The sequence below is a fragment of the Protopterus annectens genome, chromosome 11.part0 (genome assembly GCF_019279795.1).
Source record: "Protopterus annectens isolate FY-2018-M chromosome 11.part0, PAN1.0, whole genome shotgun sequence".
Classification (NCBI taxonomy): domain Eukaryota; kingdom Metazoa; phylum Chordata; order Ceratodontiformes; family Protopteridae; genus Protopterus; species Protopterus annectens.
Window position 1 is genome coordinate 1,183,874,730 of NC_056745.1, and position 27,214 is coordinate 1,183,901,943.

A 27,214-nucleotide genomic window follows, 5' to 3' on the forward strand; every position below is an offset into this window, starting at 1 on the left:
AACACTAAAGGCATTATAAGAGATCTGGGAACACAGGTTGACAGCAACCACTCTTTTGACCATCACACTGCCACTGTGGTCAGAAAGTCCTATGTGGCACATCTCATTACTAAGGGTTTTGCATCCAGAAAGAAAGAGGTCATCGTCTCCCTCTACACTTCTCTCATTAGGCCAATCATCGAGTACAATGCCCCATTTGGCAGGTACCTCACTAGACACCTGCAACAACTGGAGAGGCCACAAAAGTACCTCACAAAGTGGATCCTAGGCCTTAAACACTTCTATATGGACAGACTAAAAAAACTCTAACTATTCTCTGTCTCATTTCACCTACTTATAGGCGATCTCGGTTTGACTTATAAAGCCATGTCTGACCCAGCTATGTTAGAAATGCTACATCTAAAGAAATCCCAATCCCTCTGCACCACATGCTCCAGAGACCTCAACCTCATTACCACACTCAACAGAACGTGTTGGAGGGACAGGTTCATAACCCAGAGACTGCCCATGCTATTGAACAGACTTCCCATACATGTCAAACAGAGCACCTCACTGGCCCTCTTCAACAGAAATCTTGATGAGTGCATGGGAAATAGAAAATTCACTCCGGGGATCACTCCAGTGGGCTCTACTCAGAGGCACAGGAAATTGAGGTTGGGTGGCACGAAGTCAGGGTAATCCTATGGGCTAGGGTTGTAAATGCTCCAGCAATACATACAATTCTCCAAGCCAAAACATATTACAAGAAAACCACTGTGTTGTGTTTTAATGCTGATAAAGAGAGTATATTCTCAGTCTCATACAAAGAAGTGTAAGCACAATGACCAATAAACAAATGCAATTTGCAACTGAAATCAGTTCTGACAGGGAACAGTACGCTGATTCAGCACTCCAGAGCTCGAGGGTGAGCGTGTGACAATGGACATACAATTCTACAAACCTTCTTTTACAAAATAGGCATAGTGAGACTGCAAGGAAAATAGAGATGAAAGACACCCCGAGTTCTAAGTCACCCAAAGGAGGTAAATTGCATGACCATCATTGCGCAGTTCGATCACAGCCTAGAGACCATCTCAACTGTCCTCGATTTCGGCTCACAATTTTGCTGGTTCTCCTCTGGGAGAAAAGATAGTGAATTAAACTCAATAAATAACTTCAGTTGTAGACTTCTTTTACTTCAGAAAATTAATTCGAATTCCTAACTTCTAACCTTAACATCACTAACACTTTAACCATCCTTTGGTTTAAAGATAACAAGTTTGCTAGCTATGTTTAATCAGAAAACAGAGAAACAAACTGTATTTGCCAACAACTTCCAAGCGTCCTACAAAATTGTATCACACCCACCGAATCTGAAGCACGGAAGCAGAGAGTAACCAAACCAGTCAGACACGGAACCGCGCGCACTCATACAGGTGGGGAGGGGCTGGTACTATTGATCGCTCTTGTCATAACGCTAGGCGATCGTTGAAAGTGTCTTGAAACGTCTTTATTTTTTTTTTCACTCCGAACGTGATTTAACGATTTTGACCGAGTGTTTCAGTTGTTGTTTTTTGTTAATATAGTAAGAGATGGCACCGTTTCATTTGAGTTTTGACCCTCTAAAGGAACCTATAGGATTCATTAAAGTTTTGGAGTGGGTAAGTAAAAGTAGTCTGAGAACTATTACGCGTGACTATTGAAGGCCTGTTTAGTGAAATTAAAATAATACCGGATTTCTGATCCAGAGATACTTTTATACTTACCAAGAGTTAATCTTGGCCTGGTGTTACGATCTGAACTCTACTTTTTCGGGTCTTACCTTTCTTGCCTAACGTCCGTAGACTGGAATTTAATGTCTTTTGTAGAAAAATGCTATTACTAACATTTATTTTGAACCCGTGTTTCTTGATGACCACAACAAGCAGTGTCATGATGCTTTTAACATAGTTCGGTACAGACGTTTTTTGCATGGAAAAGATATATTTCATTTATAAAATGCTTTTCTGAATGCATATTCCAGAATTTTAGGTTTAAATTTGCTGTGTAAATGTAATGCGGCCAGTCTGGAGTGCAGCGAACCTATGTAGTGTGACACTGACTTACAACACCTGCGGTGTTTACATTTGCTATGCCTTTGTAGTCTGGGGAGCTGGTGCTACTTTCATTTTGCACAAGTTTGAGTAGACAACATACAGATGTTAACTTTTGGAATGGTACGAAGTACTCTCTTTGCTGTAAAATGTAACCTGATCATGTGAACAACGCATTAACCATTCTGCTGGCTTGCATGAGAGGTAGCCAACTAAGCCAAGCACAGTGCAAACTACTTCATATTGAAAAGCAGTTTTATAAGATGATAACTGTACTTGACCCCCACTCTGCCGCGTCAGTAATATTATGCGTAAGTGGTTTCTTACCAAGTTGCAATTGTTTAAATGTCGAATACTATAAGCATTTAAAAGTGAGTTTTTTTCACTGCATCTTTTGGGATTTTAAATCTGAAATAGCTGTTGAAATAGAATCCAACCACTCTGTAGTATAATGTGTGTGGTGTGACGGTGACATACCACACATGTATATGCCTTTTTAATATAGGGAGCTGGTGCTGCGTTAACTTTGCACAGGGCTGCACAGACAGCTTCCCTGCTGTTAAACTGTTCATGTGAATATTGTTTTAACTGTTTTACTTGATTTTTTATTTATTTATTTTCTTCGTTCTTTAACTGAGTCGAGATGGGCTGGTCCTTTGACACTTTTCAGCCATGACCTGGTTGTGGAAGGCACAAAAGTAAAAGCAAGAGATTCAAGTACAATATTTCAAAGATTATACAAGTACAGAAAATTTGGTTATACATCTTTTGTGTTGGCTAAAATCTTCTATCATCCAGTAATCTAAAACTAGTTAAAGCACCAAGCATTCATGTAAATACAGTAATATTCATGCAGGAGAGAAATTGGGAGTCGGGAGTTGGACAATGAAAAAGTATGGCCTGAGATAGAGTAGAAAGCTCTGAAGAAGCAGATAAAGCAGAGAACCAGTTAGTGATTAGTGGTATGGGTTCAGTTATTGATTGGTTAGAACAGGTTGCTTGCCTGAGAATCAGCCAGGCACATTGAAACGTGTTTAAAATTGGCCACTAGTTTTAGAAATTCTAAATAGTACTTGATCACGGCCCCACTGTGCTGTAGGCAAGCTTGCACATTTATAAAGGTGCCCATTAACAGTGGTATACTTTTTTTTTTTTTTTTTTCTTGTTTAAATAGCAAAACACAGTATGCACATAAAAAAGCTACTTTTTCATTGAGTTTGCAGTATGATGACTTAACACACAACCCGTCCTTATCTGCTGGCCCTCAACTCTGAGGGCGCATTCTTATTCATAGGTGTGTACTAGGCTAATGGCCTTGGAGCCTTTACAAGCTTAGCCCAAAAAAATTGCCCAGGCACTGTGCCACCCGATGTTAGTTCACAGTGCCCCTATCCAGTAAGGCAACTGGAATGATCCCTGGAGTGAACTTTCTGTTACTCATCCACTCGTCAAGATTTCTCTTGAGGAGGGCCAGCGAGGTGCTCTGCTTGATCTGAATGGGAAACTTATTTCAGACTATGGGCAGTCTTTGGGAGATGAACCTGTCTCTCCAGCATGTTCTGTTCATTGTGGTAATGAGGTTGTGATCTCTGGAGTGTGTGACACTGGGGGATTGAGATTTCTTTAGGTGTAGGATTTCAAGTAGGGCTGGGTCAGACATGACTTTGTAAGTGAAGCAGAGATCACCTCTAAGTAGACGATAAGAGACTGAGAGCAGCTGAAGTTTCTTGAGTCTGTCCATGTAGGATGTGTTTAAGGCCTAGGATCCTTTTTGTGGGGTACTTTTGTGGCTTCTCCAGCTGTTGTAGGTGTCTGGTCAGGTGTATGCCAAATGGGGAGTTATATTTGTTGTTTGGGTCTAATGAGGGATGATGACCTCTTTCTTCCTGGATACAAAACCTTTGATTATAAAATGTGCCACGTAGAAGGACTTTCTGACCACAGTGCCAATGTGGTGGTTGAAGGTGTGAGGTGGCTGTTAACCTGGGTGCCTAGATCTCTTATGGCCCCTTCACTGGGCTCCCATCAATGTGGTAATTCGTGGGAACTGAGTTTTTTTCCAAAGGGGATGATGAGCATTTTTTGGCGTTAAGGTTCAGGCCATGGTGCTGATACCAGTCATTAGTCTTGGAGAGGCACTTTTGTAGGATGTCTGCATTACTTTGGGGAGTTGATAATGACTCCTAGCTTGCAGTCAGCAGCGAACTTGGTCAGCCAGAGTCCTTCTGTTTTGGCCTGGACCAAACCAGAGGGCCCAGGATTGAGCCCTGTGGGACTCCACTCGTAAATGGTCGACAGTCTGACTTGGAATCCGCAACTTTGACTCTGTGGGTCCTGTCTGTGAGCCAATTGGCAACCCACCTAGTGATAAAAGGATTAATGCCTAGTTTGGTGAGTTTATCAATGATACCCGAGTGAGGAATGGTATTGTAGGCCTTGGTCAGGTCGAGGTAGGCTGTATGCAATGCCTTACCCTCATCCACAGCCTTGGTGACTGCCTCGAAGAAGTCAACCAGGTTCAGCAGGCAGGATCTCACCTTGACAAAGCCAAACTGTGTGGGGCCAAGAGTTTGGAGATTGTCTGTATCTTTAAGCAGGTCCATGATGATGCGCTCCATAGCCTTGCATACCAGACTCTTCAAACTAATGGGGCGATAGTTCCCAGGGTCTGTAGTTGCTCCCCCTTTATGGATCGGGATGACTGTAGCAGTGCGCCATTTGTTAGGGACATGGCCTGAGGTAAGGCTGTGATTGAGTATGGCATACAGATGTGGTGGCAGTTTGCATCCTACATGAGCTACAAAACAGACAGGGATATCATCAGGTCCCATGAACACTATTCTTGGCTTTGGACAATGCAGCTTTTACTTGTGCCACAGAAATAGTGGGTACCAGGCTTTCTTTTGGTATTGTGATAGGGCCCTTGGGGGGTAAAGCTGACACTGAATCTGTCGGCCAGTATGTTGGCTATATCTATTGCCTCAGTATAGGAGGTGCCATTGTGCAATAACTCTGAGCAAATCTGGGTATTGCTTTTGAGATTTTTGATATAGCTATAGAAGGCTTTGTGGTTGTTTTTGGTGTCCGTCACAATTCTGTCTTCATAGCTGGCTTTAGAGGATTTGATAAGGGGTCTCAGCTTTTGTTGAGACTGATTAAAGGAGGTTTTCTATTGTTGTGACTTCATTTTTTTTTTCTGCAAGAGTTTCTTCCTTCTGTTGTAGAGTTTGATGGCGGGGGTCCACCAGATTGGCTTCTGTTTTTTGGAGGAGAGTGTGTTAAGTTGTATTTGGTATGACCAGGTCCACGCATTTGTGTACATGCTCGTGCAGTGCATTGGTGTATGATCCATGGTGATCGGTTTGTGGTCAGATTTAACCAGGGAGGAATTGACTCTATAGGTATGGAGCAACGGTCTCCCAGGTTGAGGACGTTGCTTCTTCTAGTCGGGGTCAGAATGAGCTGGTCCAGGGCATTGGAATTGATTAAGCCCAGAAAGTGCTGGGGGCTGTACATTGGTACTTGAATAGTTTTCCCAGTTGATGGAAGGGGAGTTTAGCGTTACCATTTACCACTATTTTTATGACAACATTGTTTGGGTTGTGGTGCTAGATGTTTTAATCAGTGTTTTGATTCGACCCATTTAAGCTTGATTGAATGGATTTTTTTTTTATTATGTGTCTTACAAAACAGTCAAGTCTTCTTTCCTGTACAAGATGATGTCACTAGTTGCAACCAGTTTTCCTTACCGGAACTTTCACTTTGCAGACACTTGCTAGTACCAGATAGACTTTGATATGTAGTGTTGCTGTTTTCTTTTTTAGGTTATTTAGCTGTTTTTTTTATTTAGGTTATTTAGCTGTCTTTTATCTTATGTCTGTAGTATCCTGCTCCGCCTTACTGTACAAATTTTTAGCTCTCTTCCAGATGTGCTGGCTAGGCAGACATTCTTCCCTTGAGTTAGCATTCATCATAAACTTTTAATAGCAGTGTACAGAGGAAGGAGCAGCAGTCATCAAAAGATGTCATCCTATGTCACTGTTGCAGTATCCCTTAAAGAAGAGATGTCTCACCCCTGGCAGCCCATCACTTGGCCAGTATGGATAAGCCTGAAAAGGATCTTGTTTGTGCCGTATGTCACATTTATGCTCTTCACACAGAATATACGGCATAAAAATGACGTATGGATGCAACTAACCAGAACTTCTTTTGTCGCCAGTTGGTTTGAACACTTTGTTGTTCTGATTTTTTAGCAACACCAGAGTGTCCCCTTGGGGTTTTTCTTTTTAAGTTTCCTTTCTTGGTCTTCTATTTTTTATCACTATCTAGAGATTGTCATCCAAGAGGGAAAAATGTCAGTGTGGGAGACAGATTCCCCATAAGGATTGTCAAAAGCAGTGTTTTTTGTTTGGGTGCTATCCACAACCATACCTCTTGCAGTATCTGTAAGGCATTTGTGCCTAAGACACTCTGAAGCCATTTGTCTTCGTTGGTCATTTATCTTGAAAACTAACTACTTAGACAGTTATCCTAGGGTACCATGGTGGAATCCTTTAACCTTGAGGTACTCTGCTTGGTAGGAAGAAGGCCAAGAAATCTTGGCAAGATTCTTTAGCTGTCCAGTCTCCACCACATGCCCCTCTAGAATCCGGTAGTAGCTCTGTAGGTCATTTGCTTTGTATTTCGGATTCCTCTGCCGTGACCCTGCCAGAGGCTGGCATAGATCAGTCTTTTTGCACATTTTCTGAGGCTTTGCAAGTGTCTGCTCTGAACATCGAGGGAACCATGGTTGATTGTCCTACAGGGATTCTGCAGATATTGGTCAGAGAGGAAGTTCTGGGTGTTCTCCTTGAATCTCGCCATTGGTCTGAAACTCTGGTATATGTCAGGGGTGATGTCCCTTCCAAGAAAAGACAAAAACTGTAGCATGTTTCACCGTGTCCTATGGATCCTCAAAAGGAATGGCAAGAGTTTACTCAGGGCTTGTTCTCTGCCTTAATGGCCCTAAAGCCTCTTCAGGGGGTTTCAGTACCTGCTCCTCCTTGGACTACTACTCCTCCTAAACTGTTTAGGGAACCTGATTCCTTAGATGAGGATTCCCTGTCTGGTGAGACATTTTTGTCCTATTCTTCACAGATGCCTTTGGTTTATGGTTCTGATGTAGAGGAGTCTGTTAACCCTGAGTTTCCTCTTTGGCAGATGTTTAGGTTGAAAACATATTGTTAGTACTTTTTCTGTTATTAATAATGTTAGGTTTAAGGCTGTTGCAGCATTTAATTGCCTAACAGAGTGTAATTTATGCGATAAAATGTGGATGTAATAAATTTTATATAGGTCAGACACAGAGAATGTTTAAAACTAGACTGTTGCAAACATATTAGGGACATTAAAGCTAAGAAAGAAGAAAGTCCCTTGGCTCAGCATTTTAAATTGCATCATGCTAGTGATCCTAAGATTTAACAGCTACAATATTAGAACAAATAAATATAGAAAATGTGAATAATAAATAGGTTATTATATAAAGAGAGTTTTTATTTTGAAGTTTGGGACTTTGGTCCCACAAGGTCTTAACAATGAGCGTTGTTTGAAATGTGTTTTGTTATTCAAGATGTGTCTTTAAATTAAATTGTTCAAATGCATAGTTTTTAGGTAATTGAATGTTTATTTGGATATCGGTGGGTATAAAATGAGTTAATAACAATGTAAATTTACTCCTTGAAGGCTTGTTATAAGCCGAGATGAAGGCTTGTTATAAGCTGAGATGCCAGAGTGTTTTGCAATTAGAGGATATACTTGACTACGAGTTGTTTTTCTTAACATCTACTCAGCGTTTGTTGTGTATCGGATATTCTGTGGTATGTCGAGTGATCCAGGGATAAATTTACCACGTGTATTCAGAGAAGAGTCTCTGAATTCATCCCAGTTAACCATTGACACTTTTGTGAGATCTGTTGGAGAAGGTGACCAGGCGGAAATTGTGGCATCGGCTAGCGGCAGTGGTGAAGGGCTACCCACTCCAGTTTGGGAAAGGATCTTAGAAACCTGAAGCAAATGTTCTTCAAATTCGTTTGTGGATGTGGGTAAGCGTTCCACTGCTTTCTCGTGTGAAGCTAAAGTCCTGCTTAACAAATTTAGAACAGCCATTAGAAACGGCAAGTCATTACAATAGAATGAGTTTGCAGTGATATTTGGAACTAGATATAGCTCTGAAGGGACTTAGAGCTTTGAAATTTCCTTCTTTACCCTTCAACTTAACTAAATCTTGTGAAAAAGTGTTTAAACAGAGGTGGGAAGCTGCCGCACATCACTGTGCTGTAGAATGGACCAAAATATTAATGGAACGTGATGAAGTAAAACTTTTAGGCATTAAAAAATATCAGTACAGTATGTAATGACTTGTTGACTTTGGTAGATAAAACAAAGTTTGAACTTGGATATTCAAAACAAACTGGTAATATTAGAAAAGAAATTGTGTGAACAAAAATTACATAAACTAAAGAGAGACTTAAAAGACTGAGAATGGCACTGCCTTTTTTTGGTTGTCCAATAAGAAAGCTAGATCTTGCGTTTGTTTAGAAAAACAAGGAGGAGCAGATACGGAAGGAGAGACATCCTCAGCGGATACTAGTCGGGGCCAGAGTGTTGTAGAAGACTTGACTATATATCCTGCCCTTCCACAACCTAAAAATCCACAATATATGAAGAATAATTTTTGTCCCAACTGGGAACCTAATCAGCCGAGGAAACGGAATTATGCCGAACAGCAACGGGAACAGACTAAGGGGGATCAGCAATGGAACAATAAAAGAAAAAGGACTAAATGGTACTGATAAAATTGACACTAGACAGTTGATGTTGAATTTATCAGGAATTGTGTTGGATGAAAACTTGTTAGCTGTTCTCCAGCATGGTTTAAAATTTGTACCCACTGTAATACCTAGGTTACATTTTTTTTAAATAGAGTTCTTTAGGATGATACGTAAAGTGCATTTATGGTATATTTTTTTCAAGTAAAACAAGGTTTACAGCCTACCGACGCTGAAATGTTTTTTTGACAATGAATGTAGTGATGTTGAGTGTGATGATATGTCTGATACTGTTTCAAGTGAAAGTGAACTGAATGCGTATTTTAACTTGGAAACTTCAGATATTAAAAGTGAAATGTTACCGTTTATGCATGAAGGTATAAAGAAATTTCATTCTATGGTAGAATTTGAAACAGAAATGTTATTGAATTTAAAAAGAAAAATGTTATTTATAATTTAACAAAGAGAGAATGGATGTCTTTAAAGAAATTCTCAGAGCAAAGAGAATTGGTAGTCAAACCTTCAGATAAGGGAAATAAAATTGTAGTGATGCATTACTTACAATATAGTAAAATGTGCTATGATTTACTTCATGTTAAAGATGTTTATGAAATGACAACAGCTAAGTTAGAAGAAGCTAAACTTTAAATATAAGGATTTAATAAATAAGGGGTATAGATTGGGCTATTGGTCTGATTTAGATGTGGATAAGAAGTTATCTTATAAAAAGTCAGATAATGCATATTTTTATTGTTTACTGAAAGTGCATAAACAAATGATAAATCCACCAGGGAGACCAATAGTCTTAGCCAGGAAATACTTTCTGCATAATTTAGGAGTTCTACTGCATAAAAATCTGTTAAAAGAAGTAGTTAATCTTCAATCATATATTAAAGTCTCTGTATATTTTATAAGTAAGCTAGATAAAGTATTATGGAAAGACAGCATGTTTTGGATGACATCGGATGTAAAAAGCCTGTATACTAATATCAAACAATTTTGGCATGGAAACCCTCGGACTATGTCTAGGTGACAACCCAGTGGCACATTACGTTGTGGATTTAATTGGTTTTTGTTTATGTCTTCAAAATAAAAATAATTATTTTTTAATGTATCAATTACAAAGAACCTCAATGAGTTTGTCATTTTCCCCCTTGTATGCAAATCTGTTTATGGGAATGGTAGAGACTGAATATATCTATACACATTTTTTTTTAAACTATATGTAGAATTATATTACCGATACGTAGATTTCGTTTTTTTTTTTTGTGATGGAGGGTCAGAATTTATTGAGCAATTTGTGATGGATTGCATGGAAATAGATTTGACCTCAAATTTGATGGTTTACAGTGGGGCACAGAAATTCCTTTTTTAGATATAGTGTTAAAAGGTATTTCTAGAAAATGGGTTGTCACCAAATTACACAAAGTTTGATGTAGTAAATCAATTTATGACAGGCAATAGTTGTCATCCAACTCGCACATTAGAGTTACCTTATGGTGAATTTCTAAGGCTATCCAGGATTTGTAATGATGATGATTTTGAAAATTGAACTATTAAGAACAGAAATTTTCGAAAATAGAAAATATGATATGAATAATGTAGATAATGGTATGAACAGAGTCAGAAATGTGGGATATGCAGTGGTTATTAGACTACCAAAAGATAATAGAAGTACATATAAAAAGGTATTAATAAAAATTTCTTTGTAGTTCTAGCATTTTAATATACTCAGTGAGGCAGTTAAACACATTAATAAAAATTGCCAATAATACTTTATAAAGTTTCAAGAGTTGGAAGGTTTGGCAGAACATAGGTTAATATTTTCTTATAAGAGAGGGACTGGTTTCAAAGATATGTTAGTTCAAACTAAATTCAGCAGACAAACAGATACGTTAACACGACACATTCAATTCATAGGTAGCAGATTTTTTCGTTGTAAACATATTGTTGGTGCTTTTTCTGTTATTAATAATGTAAAGGCTGTTGCAGCATTTAATTGCCTAACAGTGAGTGTAATTTATGCGATAAAATGTGGATGTAATAAATTTTATATAGGTCAGACGAAGAGAATGTTTAAAACTAGACTGTTGCAACATATTAGGGACATCAAAGAAAGAAGGGACTTTCTTCTTGAATAATAAAATAAATAGGTTATTATATAAAGAGACAGTTTTTATTTTGAAGTTTGGGACTTTGGTCCTACAAGGTCTTAACAATGAGTGTTTTGTAATTCAAGATGTCTTTAAATTAAATTGTTCAAATGTGTATTTTTAGATCATTTTAATTGATTGAATGTTTTATTTGGATATCAGTGAGTATAAAATTAGTTAATAACAATGTAAATTTACTCCTTGAAGGCTTATTATAAGAGTGTTTTGCAATTAAAGAGGATATACTTGACTACGAGTTGTTTTTCTTAACATCTACTTAGCATTTGTTGTATATTAGAAACTGTTGCATGTTTCACCTTGTCCTATGGATCCTCAAAAAGAATGGCAAGAGTTTACAGGACTTGTTCTCTGCCTTAATGGCCCTAAAGCATCTTCAGGGGGTTTCAGTACCTGCTCCTCCTTGAATTTCTACTCCTCCTAAACTGTTTAGGGAACCTGATTCCTTAGATGAGGATTCCCTGTCTGGTGATGCATCTTTGTCCTGTACTTCACAGATGCCTTTGGCTTATGGTTCTGATGTAGAGTTTCCTCTCGAGGAATTGGGGGCACAGTTGCAAGGATGATGGAATTCTTCTCAAGTATCAGATATTCAGATAATATATTAGAAGTGCTTCAGGTGGATAATCCTAAACCGTCAGCAGTTCCTCCTGTGTTGGTTGCCTTGTTAGATACTTTCACTGCTGCTTCAAGTTTTCTTGTTCTCCGCCTCCTGCTCCTTAGAAACCTGGTAGTAAGGTTCCTGAGTATTGTCTGTTCTTTTTTAAATGTCCTTCTGCTGATCCTGCTGTGGTGTCACTTTCTTCTGACCAGCCTTCTAAACTTTTACCATTTTCCAAACTTTTTGGCTTCTGATAAGGATAGCAGGGCAATTGAGAGGATTGGCAATAAAGTTTACACTGCTTCTACTTTGGCTTTTAGGGCTATTAATTACCAGACCCACATGACCAGGTATGCTCTGGCCTTAGTTGCTCAGGCTTGTCAGGTTATCTCTGCCCTCCCTGATTCTGATGGCAAATCCTCTGCCTTATCTTTTTTAGCTTCTGCTTTTCAAGTGACTCACCAGTCTAAGTGCTATGATGCTGCTGACTCCTCTTCTAGGGCCACAACTTTTGGGTCCATCATAAGGCATTTTTCTTGGCTTTGTCTCCAGTCTCTTCATGAGGATGTTAAGTTCAAGTTGTTGGATGCTCCTTTGGATAATTATTTTTTTGGGACTGCTGATGATGATTTGTTTGTCTCTTCAAGGGAAAGGCATTGCAAGACCTTAAACATCTCTCCTATCCCTAAGTTCCAGAGGAGTTATCCTTTTGGATCTGCTTTTGTTCATAGGCAACACTGCTAAGCCCATAAGGGCAGGAAGGGTGGGAGCCGGGCCCCCTCTGCTAAGGCTTCTCACCTCCCTTATCTGATGAGCCTGCTTCTCTTTGACAGTTCGTCTCCTGCCATTAGATCAGGTTCCTCTGTTCAGGTCTCCCTTTGTCTTCTAAATTGGTGTCTCATCACTTCAAACTCTTAGGTCCTTTCTATCATTTGTCAGGGTTACTTCATGATATGGAAATCTCTCCCTTCTTTTTCTGTGATTCTGTAACTTCCTCATTTCCCAGAGGTTCTGGAATCTCTGAACCAAAGGATCATTCAACCTGTCACCCCTTCACAAGTGGGGGGGGGTTATTCCAAGATGTTTCTGGTTCCGTGAAAGGGCGGGTACTTTATACTTATTTATTGGATCTTGACTTATTTATTGGATCTCTCCTGGCTGAACACCTTTCTCGAGATCCCTTCTTTTCAGATGCTTACTCTTCTAACTTTCTTTCCTTTATTACCCCAGGCTTTTCTGGTGTCTTTGATCTGAAAAATGCTTATCTTATCCCTGTTCAGTCTCTCTGCAGGAAGCTTTTCGTTTCTCTGTGTCTTCCTTTAATTTTCAGTCTGCTTTGCCCTTTGGCCTCTCTACTGCCCCAAGGGTATTCACGAAATACCTAGGTCCTGCGATTGTCTTCTACAGGCTTCAAGGCATTCAGAGTTTTCTTGTCTAGATGACCTATTGCTTCAGGTGCCTTTTCTCAGTCAGTTGTTGCAGGATCTGCAGTTCACCTTCTCTTCTTCAAAGTCTGGGGTTTGCTATCCACTTCCAAAAGTCTGTCTTGACTCCTTCTCAGGATCAGGATCATATGTATCTGGGTTGCAGGATTAGGACTGTGCCAGTGTTGGCCTCTCTTCTGACTCCAAAGGTATTGTATTGTCATTGGCGGCCTTATTTCAGTTTCTTCTTATCCTGACTGCCGTGACAGCCATGGAGTTTCTTCAGGCCACTTTGGTTCTGAGGCTTCTTCTTGCCAGACTGCATATGCAGATGTTTCAATGGTACCACAAGTCAGTTATGCTGCAGCATCATCACCCCCTGACTTTGTGCACCTGTTCTTCCCTGTCTCAAGAAAGAATTCAGGTTGTGGATTTGACAGTTTGCTCTCAACACAGGCAGGCCCTTTCAGCCTCCAGTCCCTCCTCAAACTGTTCACTGATGCCATAGACGTGGGGTGGGGGGCATCTCTTGGTCACCTGAAAGCTTTGAGTCTTTGTGCTTCCCATCAGAAATCTGAGAGATCAGGGCACTGATTCTGGCCCTTCAGGCTTTTCACCCTCATGTTCTGTTTGGGCCCCTTTATGGTGTACACAGGCCACATTACAGTGATGTAGTATGTCAACAAGCAGGGGGCACAAAATCTTACCTCCTTTGCAGGATGGAGCTTCAGAATTGGGAAGTGACTTTCAATTATCAGTTAACTCTTCAGGCAGTATACATTCTTTCGGAGCACAATCGTTTGGCAGACTCTCTTGAGCAGGTCTAAAATGCAGACTCAAGAATGGATGCTTCATAGAGATGTGTTTCTGGACATTGTTCATCGGTGGGGTATTCCTGGGGTAGACCTTTTTGCCTCCACTTTGAACAGTCAGCTTCCTCTCTCCTGTTCCAGAGTGCTATACCATTTGGCCTGGAAAATTGACTCCCTAGCCTTTCAATGGAAGGGGAGGTTTCTTTATGCTTTCTCTCTTCTTCTACTGTCAAGAGTCCTGTAGATTCAGCTAGACTCTCAAAAAAATCTTGCTAGTGACTCCCTTTTGGCTGAGACAGTTCTAGTTCCCCCTCTTAATGCACCTGGCCAGGGGCAGTCATCACTGTGCTGATTGGATCTCTTCACACAGGACAAGGGGTCTCTTCACACAGGACAAGGGGTCTCTCGTCCATCCTTACTTGTCTACTCTGCAACTGACATTGTGGATGATCGGGTTTTGATCTCTTTTCAGGTTCCTTTTTTCTGAGGACGTGTTCAGGGTTTTATAGAAAGCAAGAAAACCATGAACCAGAAAATCTTACATGTCCAAATGGAAATGATTTTCAGTCTGATGCCATGCTCATAACCAGAACCCTTTTTCAGTGAGGGTCCCTCTGGTCTTCTCTTATTGGTGTGAATTGTTCCAGTCTGGCTTGGCCTATTCTGTAAAGACCCATTTGTCAGCTGCTTCTGCTTGTCTGCCCCTGTTCCCTCCTCTGACTTCTCATTTTGAGGTCAAACAATTTCTTAAAGGAGTCCTTTATTTTACTCCTCCAAAAAATCTGTTCCTCATCCTTGGGACCTTAATTTTGTTCTGAAAAAATTGGCTTGGGCCCCTTTTTAGCCCGCACATTCTCTTCTTTGCAGCACTCTACCTGGAAGACTGCTTTGTTGTTGGCTCTTACTTCTGCTTGGAGGGTTTCTGAGCTCCAGGCTGTTATGGTCATTCCTCTTTTTTTTTTTTTTTGTTTTTTCACAGGGACAGGGTGTCCTTTCATACTAATCCTTGTTTTATGCCCGAGGTGGTAAATGAGGTGTCCTTAAATCAGTTAGTATGAGTCCCTTCCTTTTTCCCTTCTAACTCGGTCAGTTAAAAGAGGGTCCTGCATACCTTGGATTTGCACAGACAGCTCAGGTACAATTGGGATAAAAGTAGGACTATTCCTAAGTCTGATCAGTTTTGTTACTTTTCATCCCAGGTTTTTGAGTTAGTCTCCTCCTGTATATCCAAGGCCCTTTCTTTTTTGTTATTCTTTTCATGGCAAGTCTCTATTCTGTTAGAGCTGTTGCCTATTGTGGTGTATTCTTCAAGGGGTGGACACCAGTTCCATCCATGAACCTGCTACTTGGTCATCGATGCATACCTTTACTAAACATTTTAAGCTGGATGTGGTTTCTAGGGCCAGTGCAGGTTTTGCTGAAACCATTTTGTGTGTGTTTGTTGAGGGCTCGTCTCAGCCTTCACCTCCCATTTTGTTTCTTGAGCTTTGTTACTCTTCCTTCTTTAAGGAATACTGCAACAGTGATTTAGAATGGCATAGTACAATTGTGTAAAATATTACCATAACAGTAGATGTCCTTACCTTCGCTGTTACAGTGTTTGTTCTCTCCCTCCAATCCCTTGATGTGCATGGACTCCTTTTTGTTCTCTTGGGGCAATTCAATTCTGGGTAGTTGTTCCCCTACTTCCCTTTAATGCACTACGTTCTTTGTGAGGAGCATAAATGTGTTGTATGGTTCAAACAATATCCTTTTTAAGCTTATCCTTACTGGCCGAGCGATGGGCTACCTGGGGCAAGGCATCCCTTCTTTAAAGAATACTGCAACAGTGAAGAGAAGGGCATCTACTCTAATGGTAACATTTTTCACAACTGTACTGTTAACTGCAGGTGCAGTCTGCCTCATTATACCACCCATTGACCCATTCATTTCTCCTGTTCTGGCTGGTCATAGCAGCATCTGATGAGAACAAGAGTTGACCAATGTTGGGCTGTCTTAGTAAGCTCACCTTGTTTTCTCTGTGCATCTAACATGCTGCTGTGCTTATGGCAACTGCTGCAAGTTGTGCAAGAGAGCACAGGGTGCTTGTTGCTTTTTCCCTTGGAGGTGGCTATTGTCCCCATTAAAGGATAGTAATAAGATACCTGCCTCCCAGACACAAATCAGATTATATGTGAGCTGACAGTGATTGCTTCTCCCCTCTTGCCATGTCTTCCATTTGAATCAGATGGGTTGTAGTCATGCCTCCAGTTCTGTGTGCCATGAAGCCAGCCAACTTCAGCTGTCAAGCATTCTAAAACAGCGTCATCTGATGAATTTCCCAAGACAGTTGAGGTTGTGGCATGATATATTTGGTGCATCAAGGCCGCACATTTCTAGAGATACTGACAAGGCATTAGATAATCCATCTGTTCTCTCTGTTGAAGAGAGATAATGCTAGATTTTTTTTTTTAACTATTCTTCTGAAAACGGTTTCATTTTCTGTATTCATGTTTTGTTATGCCTATCCAGAGCTGGTTTACCTTTAAAATGTCGAGGTGCAGTTCGACGCTCAGATGAGCGAAAGTATGTTTTCAAGAGTTCGGTTTAACGAACGGAAGAATGCCGAACTCAATAGTGCTAGTGTGCATTTGCTGTTGTGAATTCGTCATTTTAAGTGGAGATTGCACTACAGTGGCGATCAGGACATGTACCATTTCCCTCACTGTAGTGTGATTTTCCCTCACTGTAGTGTGATTTCGGAATTCGTCATTAAGTGGAGATTGCACTACAGTGGCGATCAGGACATGTACCATTTCCCTCACTGTAGTGTGATTTCGGAGTTAGTATATATATATAATTAGGGGGGGTGTGGAGGGTGGAGCCCCTCACATGGGGTTCAGGGAGGCTTGACCCCTGCATAATGGTCATCTGAGACATCCAGAAGTGACGGGTGTTTTGCATAAAGTCGACATTCCTTTGCCAACTTTTTTTGTCTACCAGGTTCACTGTTCTGAGCATCTGGCTTTGCAGTTTCTGACATTTCCAAGTCTGGTAAATAAGAGTCGCATACATGTGTTGCGACAATTTAAGGTAAACCTCAGAGCTGCATAGTTTTGTTCTGTTTTGGTATTTTTATTTTTTGGGTAACCCATTTTAGTTGATGTCCAAGGAGAACATGCAAAATATATGAAATGTACTTATCAAATATCAGTATAATACTAGTACCATGAATTTTAATGGAAGAACATGATTCTATGAGTCACACTTGTCAAATATGTAGTAAGCGGCACCTTTAGAAACAAAAAGTTGCTATATTTCAACACAATTAAAACAATCAGAAAAAACTCAATGAAAACTCCAGCCAAGCTAGAACTTCCAATGAGTGACCTCCCAAACCTCACCTCTTGTTTCTTATGGTTAGTTGAACACTCTGGTTATGCTATGCTGACGAGGTTGTAACAAGGTCGAAATATGCATATCCATAGCTAGTGGGGTTATTGGCCTGATATTGTCCATTAAAACGACTTCAAATGTAAAAGTCAAAACACCTGATGTTAATAAGGGTCATTTGCATATATCCCATGTGCCTCTGTTACAGGAGGTTTGGGAGGTCACTCATTGGAAGTTCTAGCTTGGCTGGAGTTTTCATTTAGTTTTTTCTATATTTCAACACAGAATATGTAGTTATAGTAAATACGATATTTTATGTACGAGTTTTAATAACCAGCATAGCAACTGTGTATGCATCTTGGCAGATTTATTTATTTATTGACAGTTGTTAACTGGGTTAGTCCAACTGGGCTTGGGACCCATTTTCAGTGGCGGCCCGAGGAGAAAAGCTCCATGAAATACAGCAGTTTACAATAGAAGTAATACAATCACTAAGTAGATCTTTTACAAGCAATTTACATTAACAGATGATATTACTTAAAGAAAAGTTATACAGTGTTAAATATGAAAAAATTGATTTAACAATAGATATTAGACAAATCAAAAGAAGAAAATTAAAAGCAGTATAGCTGTATTATATTACAGGGTAGTAGTGTAATTACACATTTACATATTTACATTGCTGGTTTGTTTAGTCAGTGCAGGTGTCGGAGATTTGGGGAGAAAAAAAAACAGGCATGATTTGGTCAAATCAGTTGAAGAAAAAAGGGGGTAATGAGGTAAGGGGGTAATGAGGTAGGGTATGGGGAAAGTTATCAAGTTGGGGCTTGGCAAGGACAGATTTTAGTAGGTGAGCCTTGAGTTTTTCTTTAAAATGGGATGGGTGAATGATGGAACAGATGTCCGTGGGAAGTTTGTTCCATGTTTGGGCAATGGAGGATTTGTAGAGGTATTGTATTTGCCGATGTTTTTTTTTTTTTTCGGTTGGTGGGTTTGTAGTAGTAGTTGGTTAGAGGTACGAGGATGAGAATAGATTGAGAAGAGAGGGTAGGACAGAATGTAGGTTTGTAGAGAAGGGAATGTGGCATTTGAAGTTGAGAGAGCTGCAATAAGTGGGGAAATTCGAGCCAGTGTAGGGAGTTAAGGGATAGGCAGTGGTGTGCATTATATGGCGAGTTTGTAACAAATCTAGCTATCTTACAGTATGTTTGTTGAAGTATGTTTAAGGTAGTTTGGATATGGGTAAATATAGGGGCAGCATAAAGAAGGGAGGGAAGGAGAAAAGCTTGGGCAAGGGACAGTCCAGCATTGGGTGTTTGGTATCTTTTGTTACAAAAGACCTAGTTTCTGGTGAGTCTTTTTTATACTGTGTAGTAAGTGTGTATTAAACTTAAGTTCATCATCGATGATGACTCCTAGAAGTTTAGTTTGGGTTTCGGGTTTGATGATAGTGTTATTTGAGGAAGTGATAGTAAAGGTGTCTTTGGACTGGGGAAGAAAAAGTAACAGTTTCACCTTTTTGGGGTTGAGGATCAGTAGGTTGGTGGTTAGCCACTGTTCAGCAGAGAGGAATGTCTGTTGGGGTAAGAGTATGAAGTTCGGAGATGCTGTCAGAGATAAAGATGAGGGTAGAATCGTCAGCATATTGGATGAGGAGTGATTTGTTTACAAGATGTGTGGAGGTAATTAGTAAAGATGTTAAAGAGGAGGGGTCCCAAGATGGAGCCCTGGGGAACTCCTATTGGAACAGGTATAAAAGGAGAAGTAGAAGAGAGCCATCTTACTGATTTGTTTCCTGCAAGTTAAGTAGCTAGAGAACCAGGTGTGGATGGAGGTAGATAGGTTAAGATTAGCAAGTTTAGATAGCAGTAGGGGATGTGAGACTGTATCAAAGGCTTTTGAGAGGTCAAGGAAGAGACAGGATAGACGTTTATTTTTGTCCAGGGCCTCAGCAATGGTATAGGTAAAGGATAGTAGGGCAGTAGTTGTGCTGTGGTGGGGACGAAAACTGTGTTGGGTGGGGGTGAGGAGATTATGTTGGAGCAGGTAGTTGGGAGTGGACACATTTTTCAAAAATCTTAGCGAGGGGAGATAGGATGGCTATGGGTTGGTAGTTAGAAGGGTCAGTAGAATTGCCGCCTTTGTGCAGAGGAATGGTGAAAAAGGATTTCCAGAGAGTGGGGACAGTGGATTCTTGTATAGATCTGTTGATTTAATATGGACACTGGGTAGGCTATGGTGTCTGCAGCTAGTTTGAGCAAGATTGGTGGTAGATTATCTGTGGAGGAAGAGCAGGGTTTGAGTTTATAAAGAAGAGGTCTTATATAGGAGGTGGAGACAGGATGTAGAGAGAAAGGAGGATTGTCAGGTAGGTTGGGTGGGGTCGACAGGGGAGTAGTCTTCCAGTTTGATGGGATGAGTGACTGAATAGTATTGATAAAGTGATTGTTAAGAAGGGTAGCTGTGTCTAGAGGGCTTGTGTTGGGGAAGGGGCTGGGTATTGATGTATGGCCTGGGGACAGAATTTTGTTAATTGTAGTCCAGAATTTCTGAGGGTTTGATTTGTAAGTAAGTTGGCCAGAGTTGTATAAGGACTTTTTATCTGCATTGGCTTGTTTCTTAGTAAGGTTTCTGAGGTGCTTATAGTGGTGAAGGAGGGATAATTCTTTGGTTTTGGTCCAGGCTTTATCTCTGTTGAGCATGAGGGACTTAGTTTGTTTAGAGAGCCATGGGGCATGATTGGATTTTGTTCGAATCCTTCTAGAAGGAGCAAGGGAGTTAAGGGTATTCAGGAAGATGTTATTAAAACTGCTGACTGCATCATCTAGTGGGATATTTTTTAGGAAGGACTAGTCAATGGAAGATAGATTTCAGTTGAATTGTGTTAAATTGGTGAGTGTATGGCAGTCCCGATTATAGAGGAGTCAGTTTTCAGTTTGGACTAGTCTAAGTTGACATCTCCCAAGTTGAGGTTTCATAAGTTATGTTATGGGAAAACCAGGACAGTATGTTTTCAAGAGTGTTTAGATTGTTTCCAGGAAGGGATATAGATGGAAGCAATAGCTATTTTCTTGTGAAAGTTGAGGTGGCAGTTGAGTATTGTAAGTTCTGCTGGGTGGAAGTTGGGGACTGTTGTGGGGAGTGGTGATAGATTGAGGTTGTTAGAATGGAGGATGGCGACTCCACCCTCCACCACCTTTTTTGGGTATCTGTCTGAGCAATATACGTTATAGCCTGGTGGGAGAATTTCATTGTTGGAAATATGTGGTTTAAGCCAGGTTTCAGATAGTGTGAGGATGTGAGGGGTTGTATGGGTTATCCCGGCATGGAAGTCAGTGATTTTATTGGATAGGCTTTGAATATTTAGAGAGTATATGGCAAGGTGTTTGGAGGGGGATGATCCAGTTGTAGTGGGCAGGGGAGGTTGAAAATTATTTGGTGAAGGAGGGGGATGGAGGATGAGGGATGTTGGTGGCTGGGATGTGGGGAGTTTTGGCCATGGTTGGGGTGTATATCTCCTGATAACAGTGTGCTAGTAGTGGGTAGTGAGAGTAGAGGGAAGTGTGAATGTAGTTTGTAGAGTTTGGTTTGAGATTTAGAGTTAGGAAGGATTGTGTGCAGTTGGGGTAGTTTGTGTGTACATGTGCTAGGGAGGTTTAAATAAGGCAGGATAAATGTAGCAGAAGGAGGAGGATGTGAAGTTTGCAGAGTTGTACGTGGTTGTGGAATGTAGTGTTAGGGGTGGTGGAAGTGATGAGGTTTGGGTTGAGAGGAGAAATAGGAATAGGATAGAAATAAGATGTTTCATTTTTATATTGTGGGATAATATGATGGGGTTCTTGATTACAGAAGTAGTTTAGAGTAAGGAGTGATGTATTGAAAAAGTTGTATCAGGTTACAGGAGAAAGGAAGGGAGAGTGGGTACATAGTTGTCAGAGCTAAGACAGGAACTTAACAGCTATTGGATGGTTAAGGGGGAAGGGAGGGACGGGATGGTATAAAGGAAATTGTAATGGGGGTAAGGTAGGGGAGCAAAGAGAGCCTGAGTGTAGCAAGGGCGAATGGAGCGGGGCTAACACCCGGGACCAGAAAGGCCAAGGCGAATGGAGCGGGGCTAACACCCGGGACCAGAAAGGCCAAGGCGAACGGAGCAGGGCTAACACCCGGGACCAGAAAGGCCAAGAAAACAATCGGTAAGAAAGATATTGCTACTGGCTGGGAAGAGGCGGATGGAGGGGATACTGGAAAGCAAAGAGTAGAGTTAGCAGAGGGGGAGAGATCAAGGCAGGAAGGCTTTAGGGAAACGGGAGAGAGCCCAAACGTCTGTGGTTAACAGGTAGTGAAAAAGTGCAGAGAGAGTCTCTAGCAATGGAGTGGAAGAACCCAAACAATGAGGCTTTAGTGGGAGGCACAGGTTATGCAGAGAGTAGAATGGCAGGAAGGCAAAGGCTATATGAGGGAGTCTAGTTTGGAAAAGAGAGAAAGTCGGAGGAATGTGCAAGGCAAGGGGGGGGGGCTCAAGATCAAGGAGTAAAGGGTGAGGAGCGTGGAAGAGGAGAACAAGAGAGAATATCGGCAGGTTGGAGCTGCTAGCTTCTTGTTGTCAGGAACAAATGGGTAGTATTTTAATGACCTGGGATTTGAGTGTTTAAGATAAGCTGGGGGCTAGTTTTTAGTTAGCAGCTTGTAAGGAGTGATGCCCCATTGACTGATGATAATGAGAGATGATAGATGGCAAGAAATATGGAATGTATTTAGGACAGAAAGAAGAAATTAGGATAAATTCAGGTAAAAACAGTATATGGTAACATCTTGCAGATGAGTATTAAAACTTTGAGGATAGTTGCCCCTCATGCTGTTGGCACACTTTTCCCTTGGCTGGGAAATGTAAAATTAGGTGGTGCTTAGGATTACACTGTACCTATAACTGCGGCACTTCTTGAGGATGTTTTGCAACTTTGTTTCAAAAATATGGCATGTTGTCATCCTCCTAGAGAGGCTCTGGAAATGCTGTTCTATATAGAGGGAGATGGCAGACATAAAATCTGCAGATCTCCTTTTGTACTTCAGACAGCCTTGAAGGTAGGTATTTGTTATTTGTACTTGTGACTATGTGATGTGAGGTATTGCCAGCTATGCCAGGAAGGTAGGCATTTGTTGATTGTACTTGTGACGATGTGAGGTATGCCAGGAGACGTAGGGCAGCGGATATGTAACACTTGCCAGCATAGCTAGCTGGAGTTTTGTAACGAATTATGTCGTGTATATCAAACTGATTTGTACAGGTGTTTGTACTGAAAATATGTTTGTAAAGTTGCTTGTGTTAGTGTACCAACAGTGTGTTCTGCTGGACCGCAAAGTGTATGTCAGACTGTATTATAGCTTTTGAAATTTAATATTGTAACAGAGGATACTGTGAGAGAAGAGGTTAAGCTCGTCTCCAGCTAACTTTTTGAAAAGTAACTTGAAATTAAATTACTTGGTAGGCCATAAGGATTGTATCTTGCCATTCTGATTGCAGCAGGGGACGAAATGCCTGGGAAAAGAAGGACTAGGACTCCATCTGTATTGTCTGTAGCAGGGAACTGATTGCTACCGTGGAAGGTTGGAAGTGTTGAAATGGTTTTATGACTTCCAGAAGCTGTAACAGATCTTAGCAAAGCCCAGTGTGTATTATTGACACACATGTGCAAAGTCCTGGCAGTTTCTAGTAATTGGGGTAGTATGGGAACCAGAAGTCTGATAACCTGCTGTATGTGATTTTCTGTAATGCAGACTGAACTGATGTTTTAATACTAGATTAGACTGGAGTCTCATGGCAGTCATTTTTTTCCTTTTGGAACCTGACGGAAAAGGACCCTTCACCTACTTCATCTTGCTTTGCTTTAGTAAGTGAACCAGGAAATGCTGTTTTTTGTGTGTGAATCTATTCATCTGTGTTATTTTAATATTTTTCTGTGGTTGAAACTCTGGCATTTATTGTAAGTATTATTTCTGTGTTCTTTATTTATTATTAAATATATTTAAACTTTTCATTGTGGCTGGTCCTTTAGAGAATGTTTTGACCTTTGAGAGTGCACTTGTATCTGTTTGGTGATTCTGTAGTCCCTCCTGAAAGCCTTACTGCATTGGTCAAACACTACCATGTGTATTATTAATTTCAGTCAGTATAATTGGGTACCCTTGTAAGAGCCTTGGAGTAGCTGACTTTGGAGTGTCTGGTGGCAGGAACTACCTTATAGTCTGGGCAGAAGGGGGCATAGCTGGTAAGTCTGTGCTAGCTGTGTGTGTGTGTGTGTGTGTGTGTGTGTGTGTGTGTGTGTGTGTGTGTGTGTGAAAATCAAATCTCCAGGAGTGTGTGTGTCATCTGCTTGGAGCAGGGACACAAAGCACTTGGTTCACAGAGAGGGTGCTGGAGGACTTGGCTTGGGCACTTGGCTGAGGACTCCACTCTATAGCTGTGCCAGTGAAGTGTCTTAATGGAGACCTGGAGGGAGAGGAGAGAATCCCAGACCCCGGAATGAGTGTGTCCCATGTGTGCCCTTAAACGAAATTGTGCTTAATCCGGAGAGCTACACCTGGAAATACTGTGTGTATCCTTGAACTTTCTTCTCCAGTGTCAGTGGTGAGGATCCAGGCTCCTTGATTTACTCACCCATAGCGGGGATGTTACAGTAATTTTTGTGGTGCATCATGCCATCGCAATGAGCTCAAAGCAGATGAATACATGGGACTGTATAGCCGCTTGTTGCCAACATTGAGATGAACATGTGTGTGTCTCTTACCTTTATCAAGTTATTCAGGCTTTTCTGTAATGAAAAATAGTGCTTGATTGGTTCGGAACAGGTATTGGGTTTTGTAGCCTTATGGCAGTCTGCCTTGGGGTTCGAGTATAGATTTGCTGATAGATTAGTAGTATGCAAGATGACCGTGAAAAGGAGCTTATGCAGCAGTAGAGTTTTTGCTGCAGTATCTTTGAGGTTTGATTCATATAACATGTTCACAAACTAAACAGATGTATTATTGAATTGGCATTGCCTCCATATGCAGTTTTTTGGTTTCTTGGTCTTTTATCCATGGCGGAACCGGAAGTATTCATGGATACACCAGCCGTTTTGAAGGAGACGGTCGGCGATGACAGCACGCCTGTAACTAGGAAGGAATTTCAACAGGTCATTGTGCTATTATCACAGATTTTAGGAAACTCTAATATTTCTTTACCGGGTCAAAGCGAGGTACCTGGTAACCAGAATTTGTATAAGGAACAGAATGCGAATAGACATGGGCTAGCGTCTTCCAGAACAGATATAATCTATGGGGGAGATAGACGCAGTAGCCCAGGAGATGAGACTGAGCAGATTTCCATGAATAAAAGGGACGGTAATAATAAAACAGCATTTTCACAAAAGGGAAAAGCTAATTCAGGTACTGTGAATTTTAATTTTGACACTTGGTCTAGCAGGCACTTCAATTTTAATGAATGTAGCTTTGATAACAATTTTGAGTCATTTGAGACTTTTAAAAAATTTAAAGACAAGTTATATGTGTTGAAAACCAATCAGCTGGAAATAGACTATCTAAATGAATGTATTGCAACTGAAAAGGGTATCTAAGGGGTTAAGAATCTTTAAATACCCTAACAATGTAAAACTTAATTCCGGTTTATATAAACAGCTTACTGATTTATTTAACAAAACAGGTGTAGAAGTGTTGAAGTTAATGGTTGAAGATTATGAAGCTCAAAATTAAATACTATTGGCTGAAACAAATGGTTTACATAATAAAGTTTTTGATTTCAGTAAAGAGAATTTTGATGGAAGAAAATATGATAATTTATTTAATGAAATTGATAACTATTGTGACAGTTATTTTTAGGAAAATGAAAGTTAGATAGGGACTTAAATGACTACAGAAATGGGAAGGCGTACCCTGTGTTTAATAATTTTAGAGAATCCAAGAATGTGATTTGTTGATAATTTTAGCAAAAGTGGCCAAACTGAGGATACTACCTCAAGTGAACACTATGCGCGCTCTTTAGGGGAAGAAACATTGAGAAGGAGCGAAAGAATAGCAGAAAAGCAGAGAAAGTACTCCTATCAGAACCCTCAGATATACGGGGGGGGGGGGGGCAGGTTCCAGGGGAGAGTTCAGAATTATTAAATTTCGATGGTTCTTTGCCCCCACCCCCCATCTTTATGATTGGTTATGTAGATGCAAATATAGCTACTGGGAACCCAATAGTATGTAGAAAAGACAATTTTACAGTATACAATTTTACAGATTTGGTAGTAGATGACAGTTATTTAAAATTATTTACTAAAGGTTTTCATTTTGTGCCTACAAAGACAGGGTCGATAGTCAATACATTAATTGATATTAAGTTATTTATAAGACAGTTACATTTACAAATGTATTTTAAAGGGAGGCAGTTTAATCACAATGAGCCATCTAGAAGAAGTTTATTTAATCCACCTATTAATGCTTCTTTAAAACTTTTTGAAGAAATGGTGGAAAGGGATGTGAGACAAATGAAGTACTATGTGAATCCCCCCAAGGAGAACTGGTCGGAAGAAGAAAAAATATTGGTGAATAAATTAAAAAATGAAAAGTCAGAGTTATGAAACCTGACAAAGGGGGAGGTGTGGTACTGATGTATAATGAAGCCTATGATACATGTATACACAACATTCTACAAGACTCGGACCATTGTACGTTAGTGTCACGGAAATAAATTAAAATTGCTCATTCTAAGATTAACTAGTACCAATCTGACCATTTACTACAAGGAAGTATTAATGAAAAACTTAATTTTTTACATGTTGAGAATCCAAGGATCCGAGGATCCGTTTTATATTTGGAATACCAAAAGTGCATAAAGGGATCGAGCTGCTTAAATTTAGACCTATAGTAGCAGGAGCTGGCAGTATTACTGAGCCTTTGCCTATTTTTGTTGATTCTCAATTAAAACAGTTTATTAACTCAGTGCCACATATTACTAAAGACTCTTGGGATTGTTTGAAAATAATAACTATGGATAAATATGAAGCGGAGTTACGTTTTGCTACCATTGATGTGGTTGAATTATTTCCAAGCATTCCACACAATATAGGCTTGGAATGGTTTAGAGAAATTTTATGCTCCGATACTGTTTTTTGATGGTACTATGGTTAATTTGATTTTAGATTTTACGGAGACTATTTTGAAGAATAATTTTGTGTATTTCAGTGGTGAGCTTTATCAGCAAAAAAAGGGTGTTGCAATGGGGGCAGCATGTGCCCCCATATATGCCAATTATGTTTTGTATTTCTGGGAGCGAAAGTTTATTTTTAACTCTGTTTGGCAGAAATACATCACTTTTTATACCCGTTTTCTGGACGATATCTGTATATTTTTGAAAGGGTCCAGAGAATTATTTTTGGAATTTATGGATTATTTAAATAATTGCACAGAATTTCTGAGTTTTACGTAAACGCTGGATGATTCAAAGATTAATTATTTAGATGTTACTGTATAATAAAGACTATTGCAACCAACGTTTCCATTTTAAGTTATATAGGAAAGCCACTTTCTCAAACATGTATTTACATTTTGAAAGCGGACATTTTTTCTACCAGAAGAAAGGAATTGTTAAAGGCCAGTTGATAAGGGCCTCTAGAATGACCAGTGAAGATGTGATATTGAAGTTAAATATATTAGTTGTTTGTTCCTGGAAAGAGGTTACCCCGACTCTTTGATATGTGGTTTGGTGAAGGAGGTAGTGGATAATAGGGAAAGGAAGCTTTTTCCACTTATAGGACTGGGTGTGGGGGTTAGTATTCCAGAATGTGAAAATAGTGTACAGTATAATAAAGCATTTACACATACATTTTCGGCTACATCTGGGCAAGTGGAAGAAATTATTTAAAAAAATACTGGCCTTTACTAAAAGTCCATAATGAGATGGGGAAATATATCCC

The 27,214-nt window shown here is 40.2% G+C and overlaps 1 protein-coding gene across 1 annotated transcript in view; it reads left to right on the forward strand.

Moving 5' to 3' along the window:
• The first annotated feature begins 1,391 nt into the window (after positions 1 to 1,391).
• The window catches only part of SYPL1 (synaptophysin like 1), a 363,534-nt gene continuing 337,711 nt past the window's right edge, over positions 1,392 to 27,214 (forward strand). Inside the window, exon 1 of the mRNA XM_044087289.1 lies at positions 1,392 to 1,640. Within this exon, the coding sequence (XP_043943224.1) occupies positions 1,572 to 1,640 (69 nt within the window). The 5' untranslated portion in view covers positions 1,392 to 1,571. The remainder of the gene's footprint in view (positions 1,641 to 27,214) is intronic.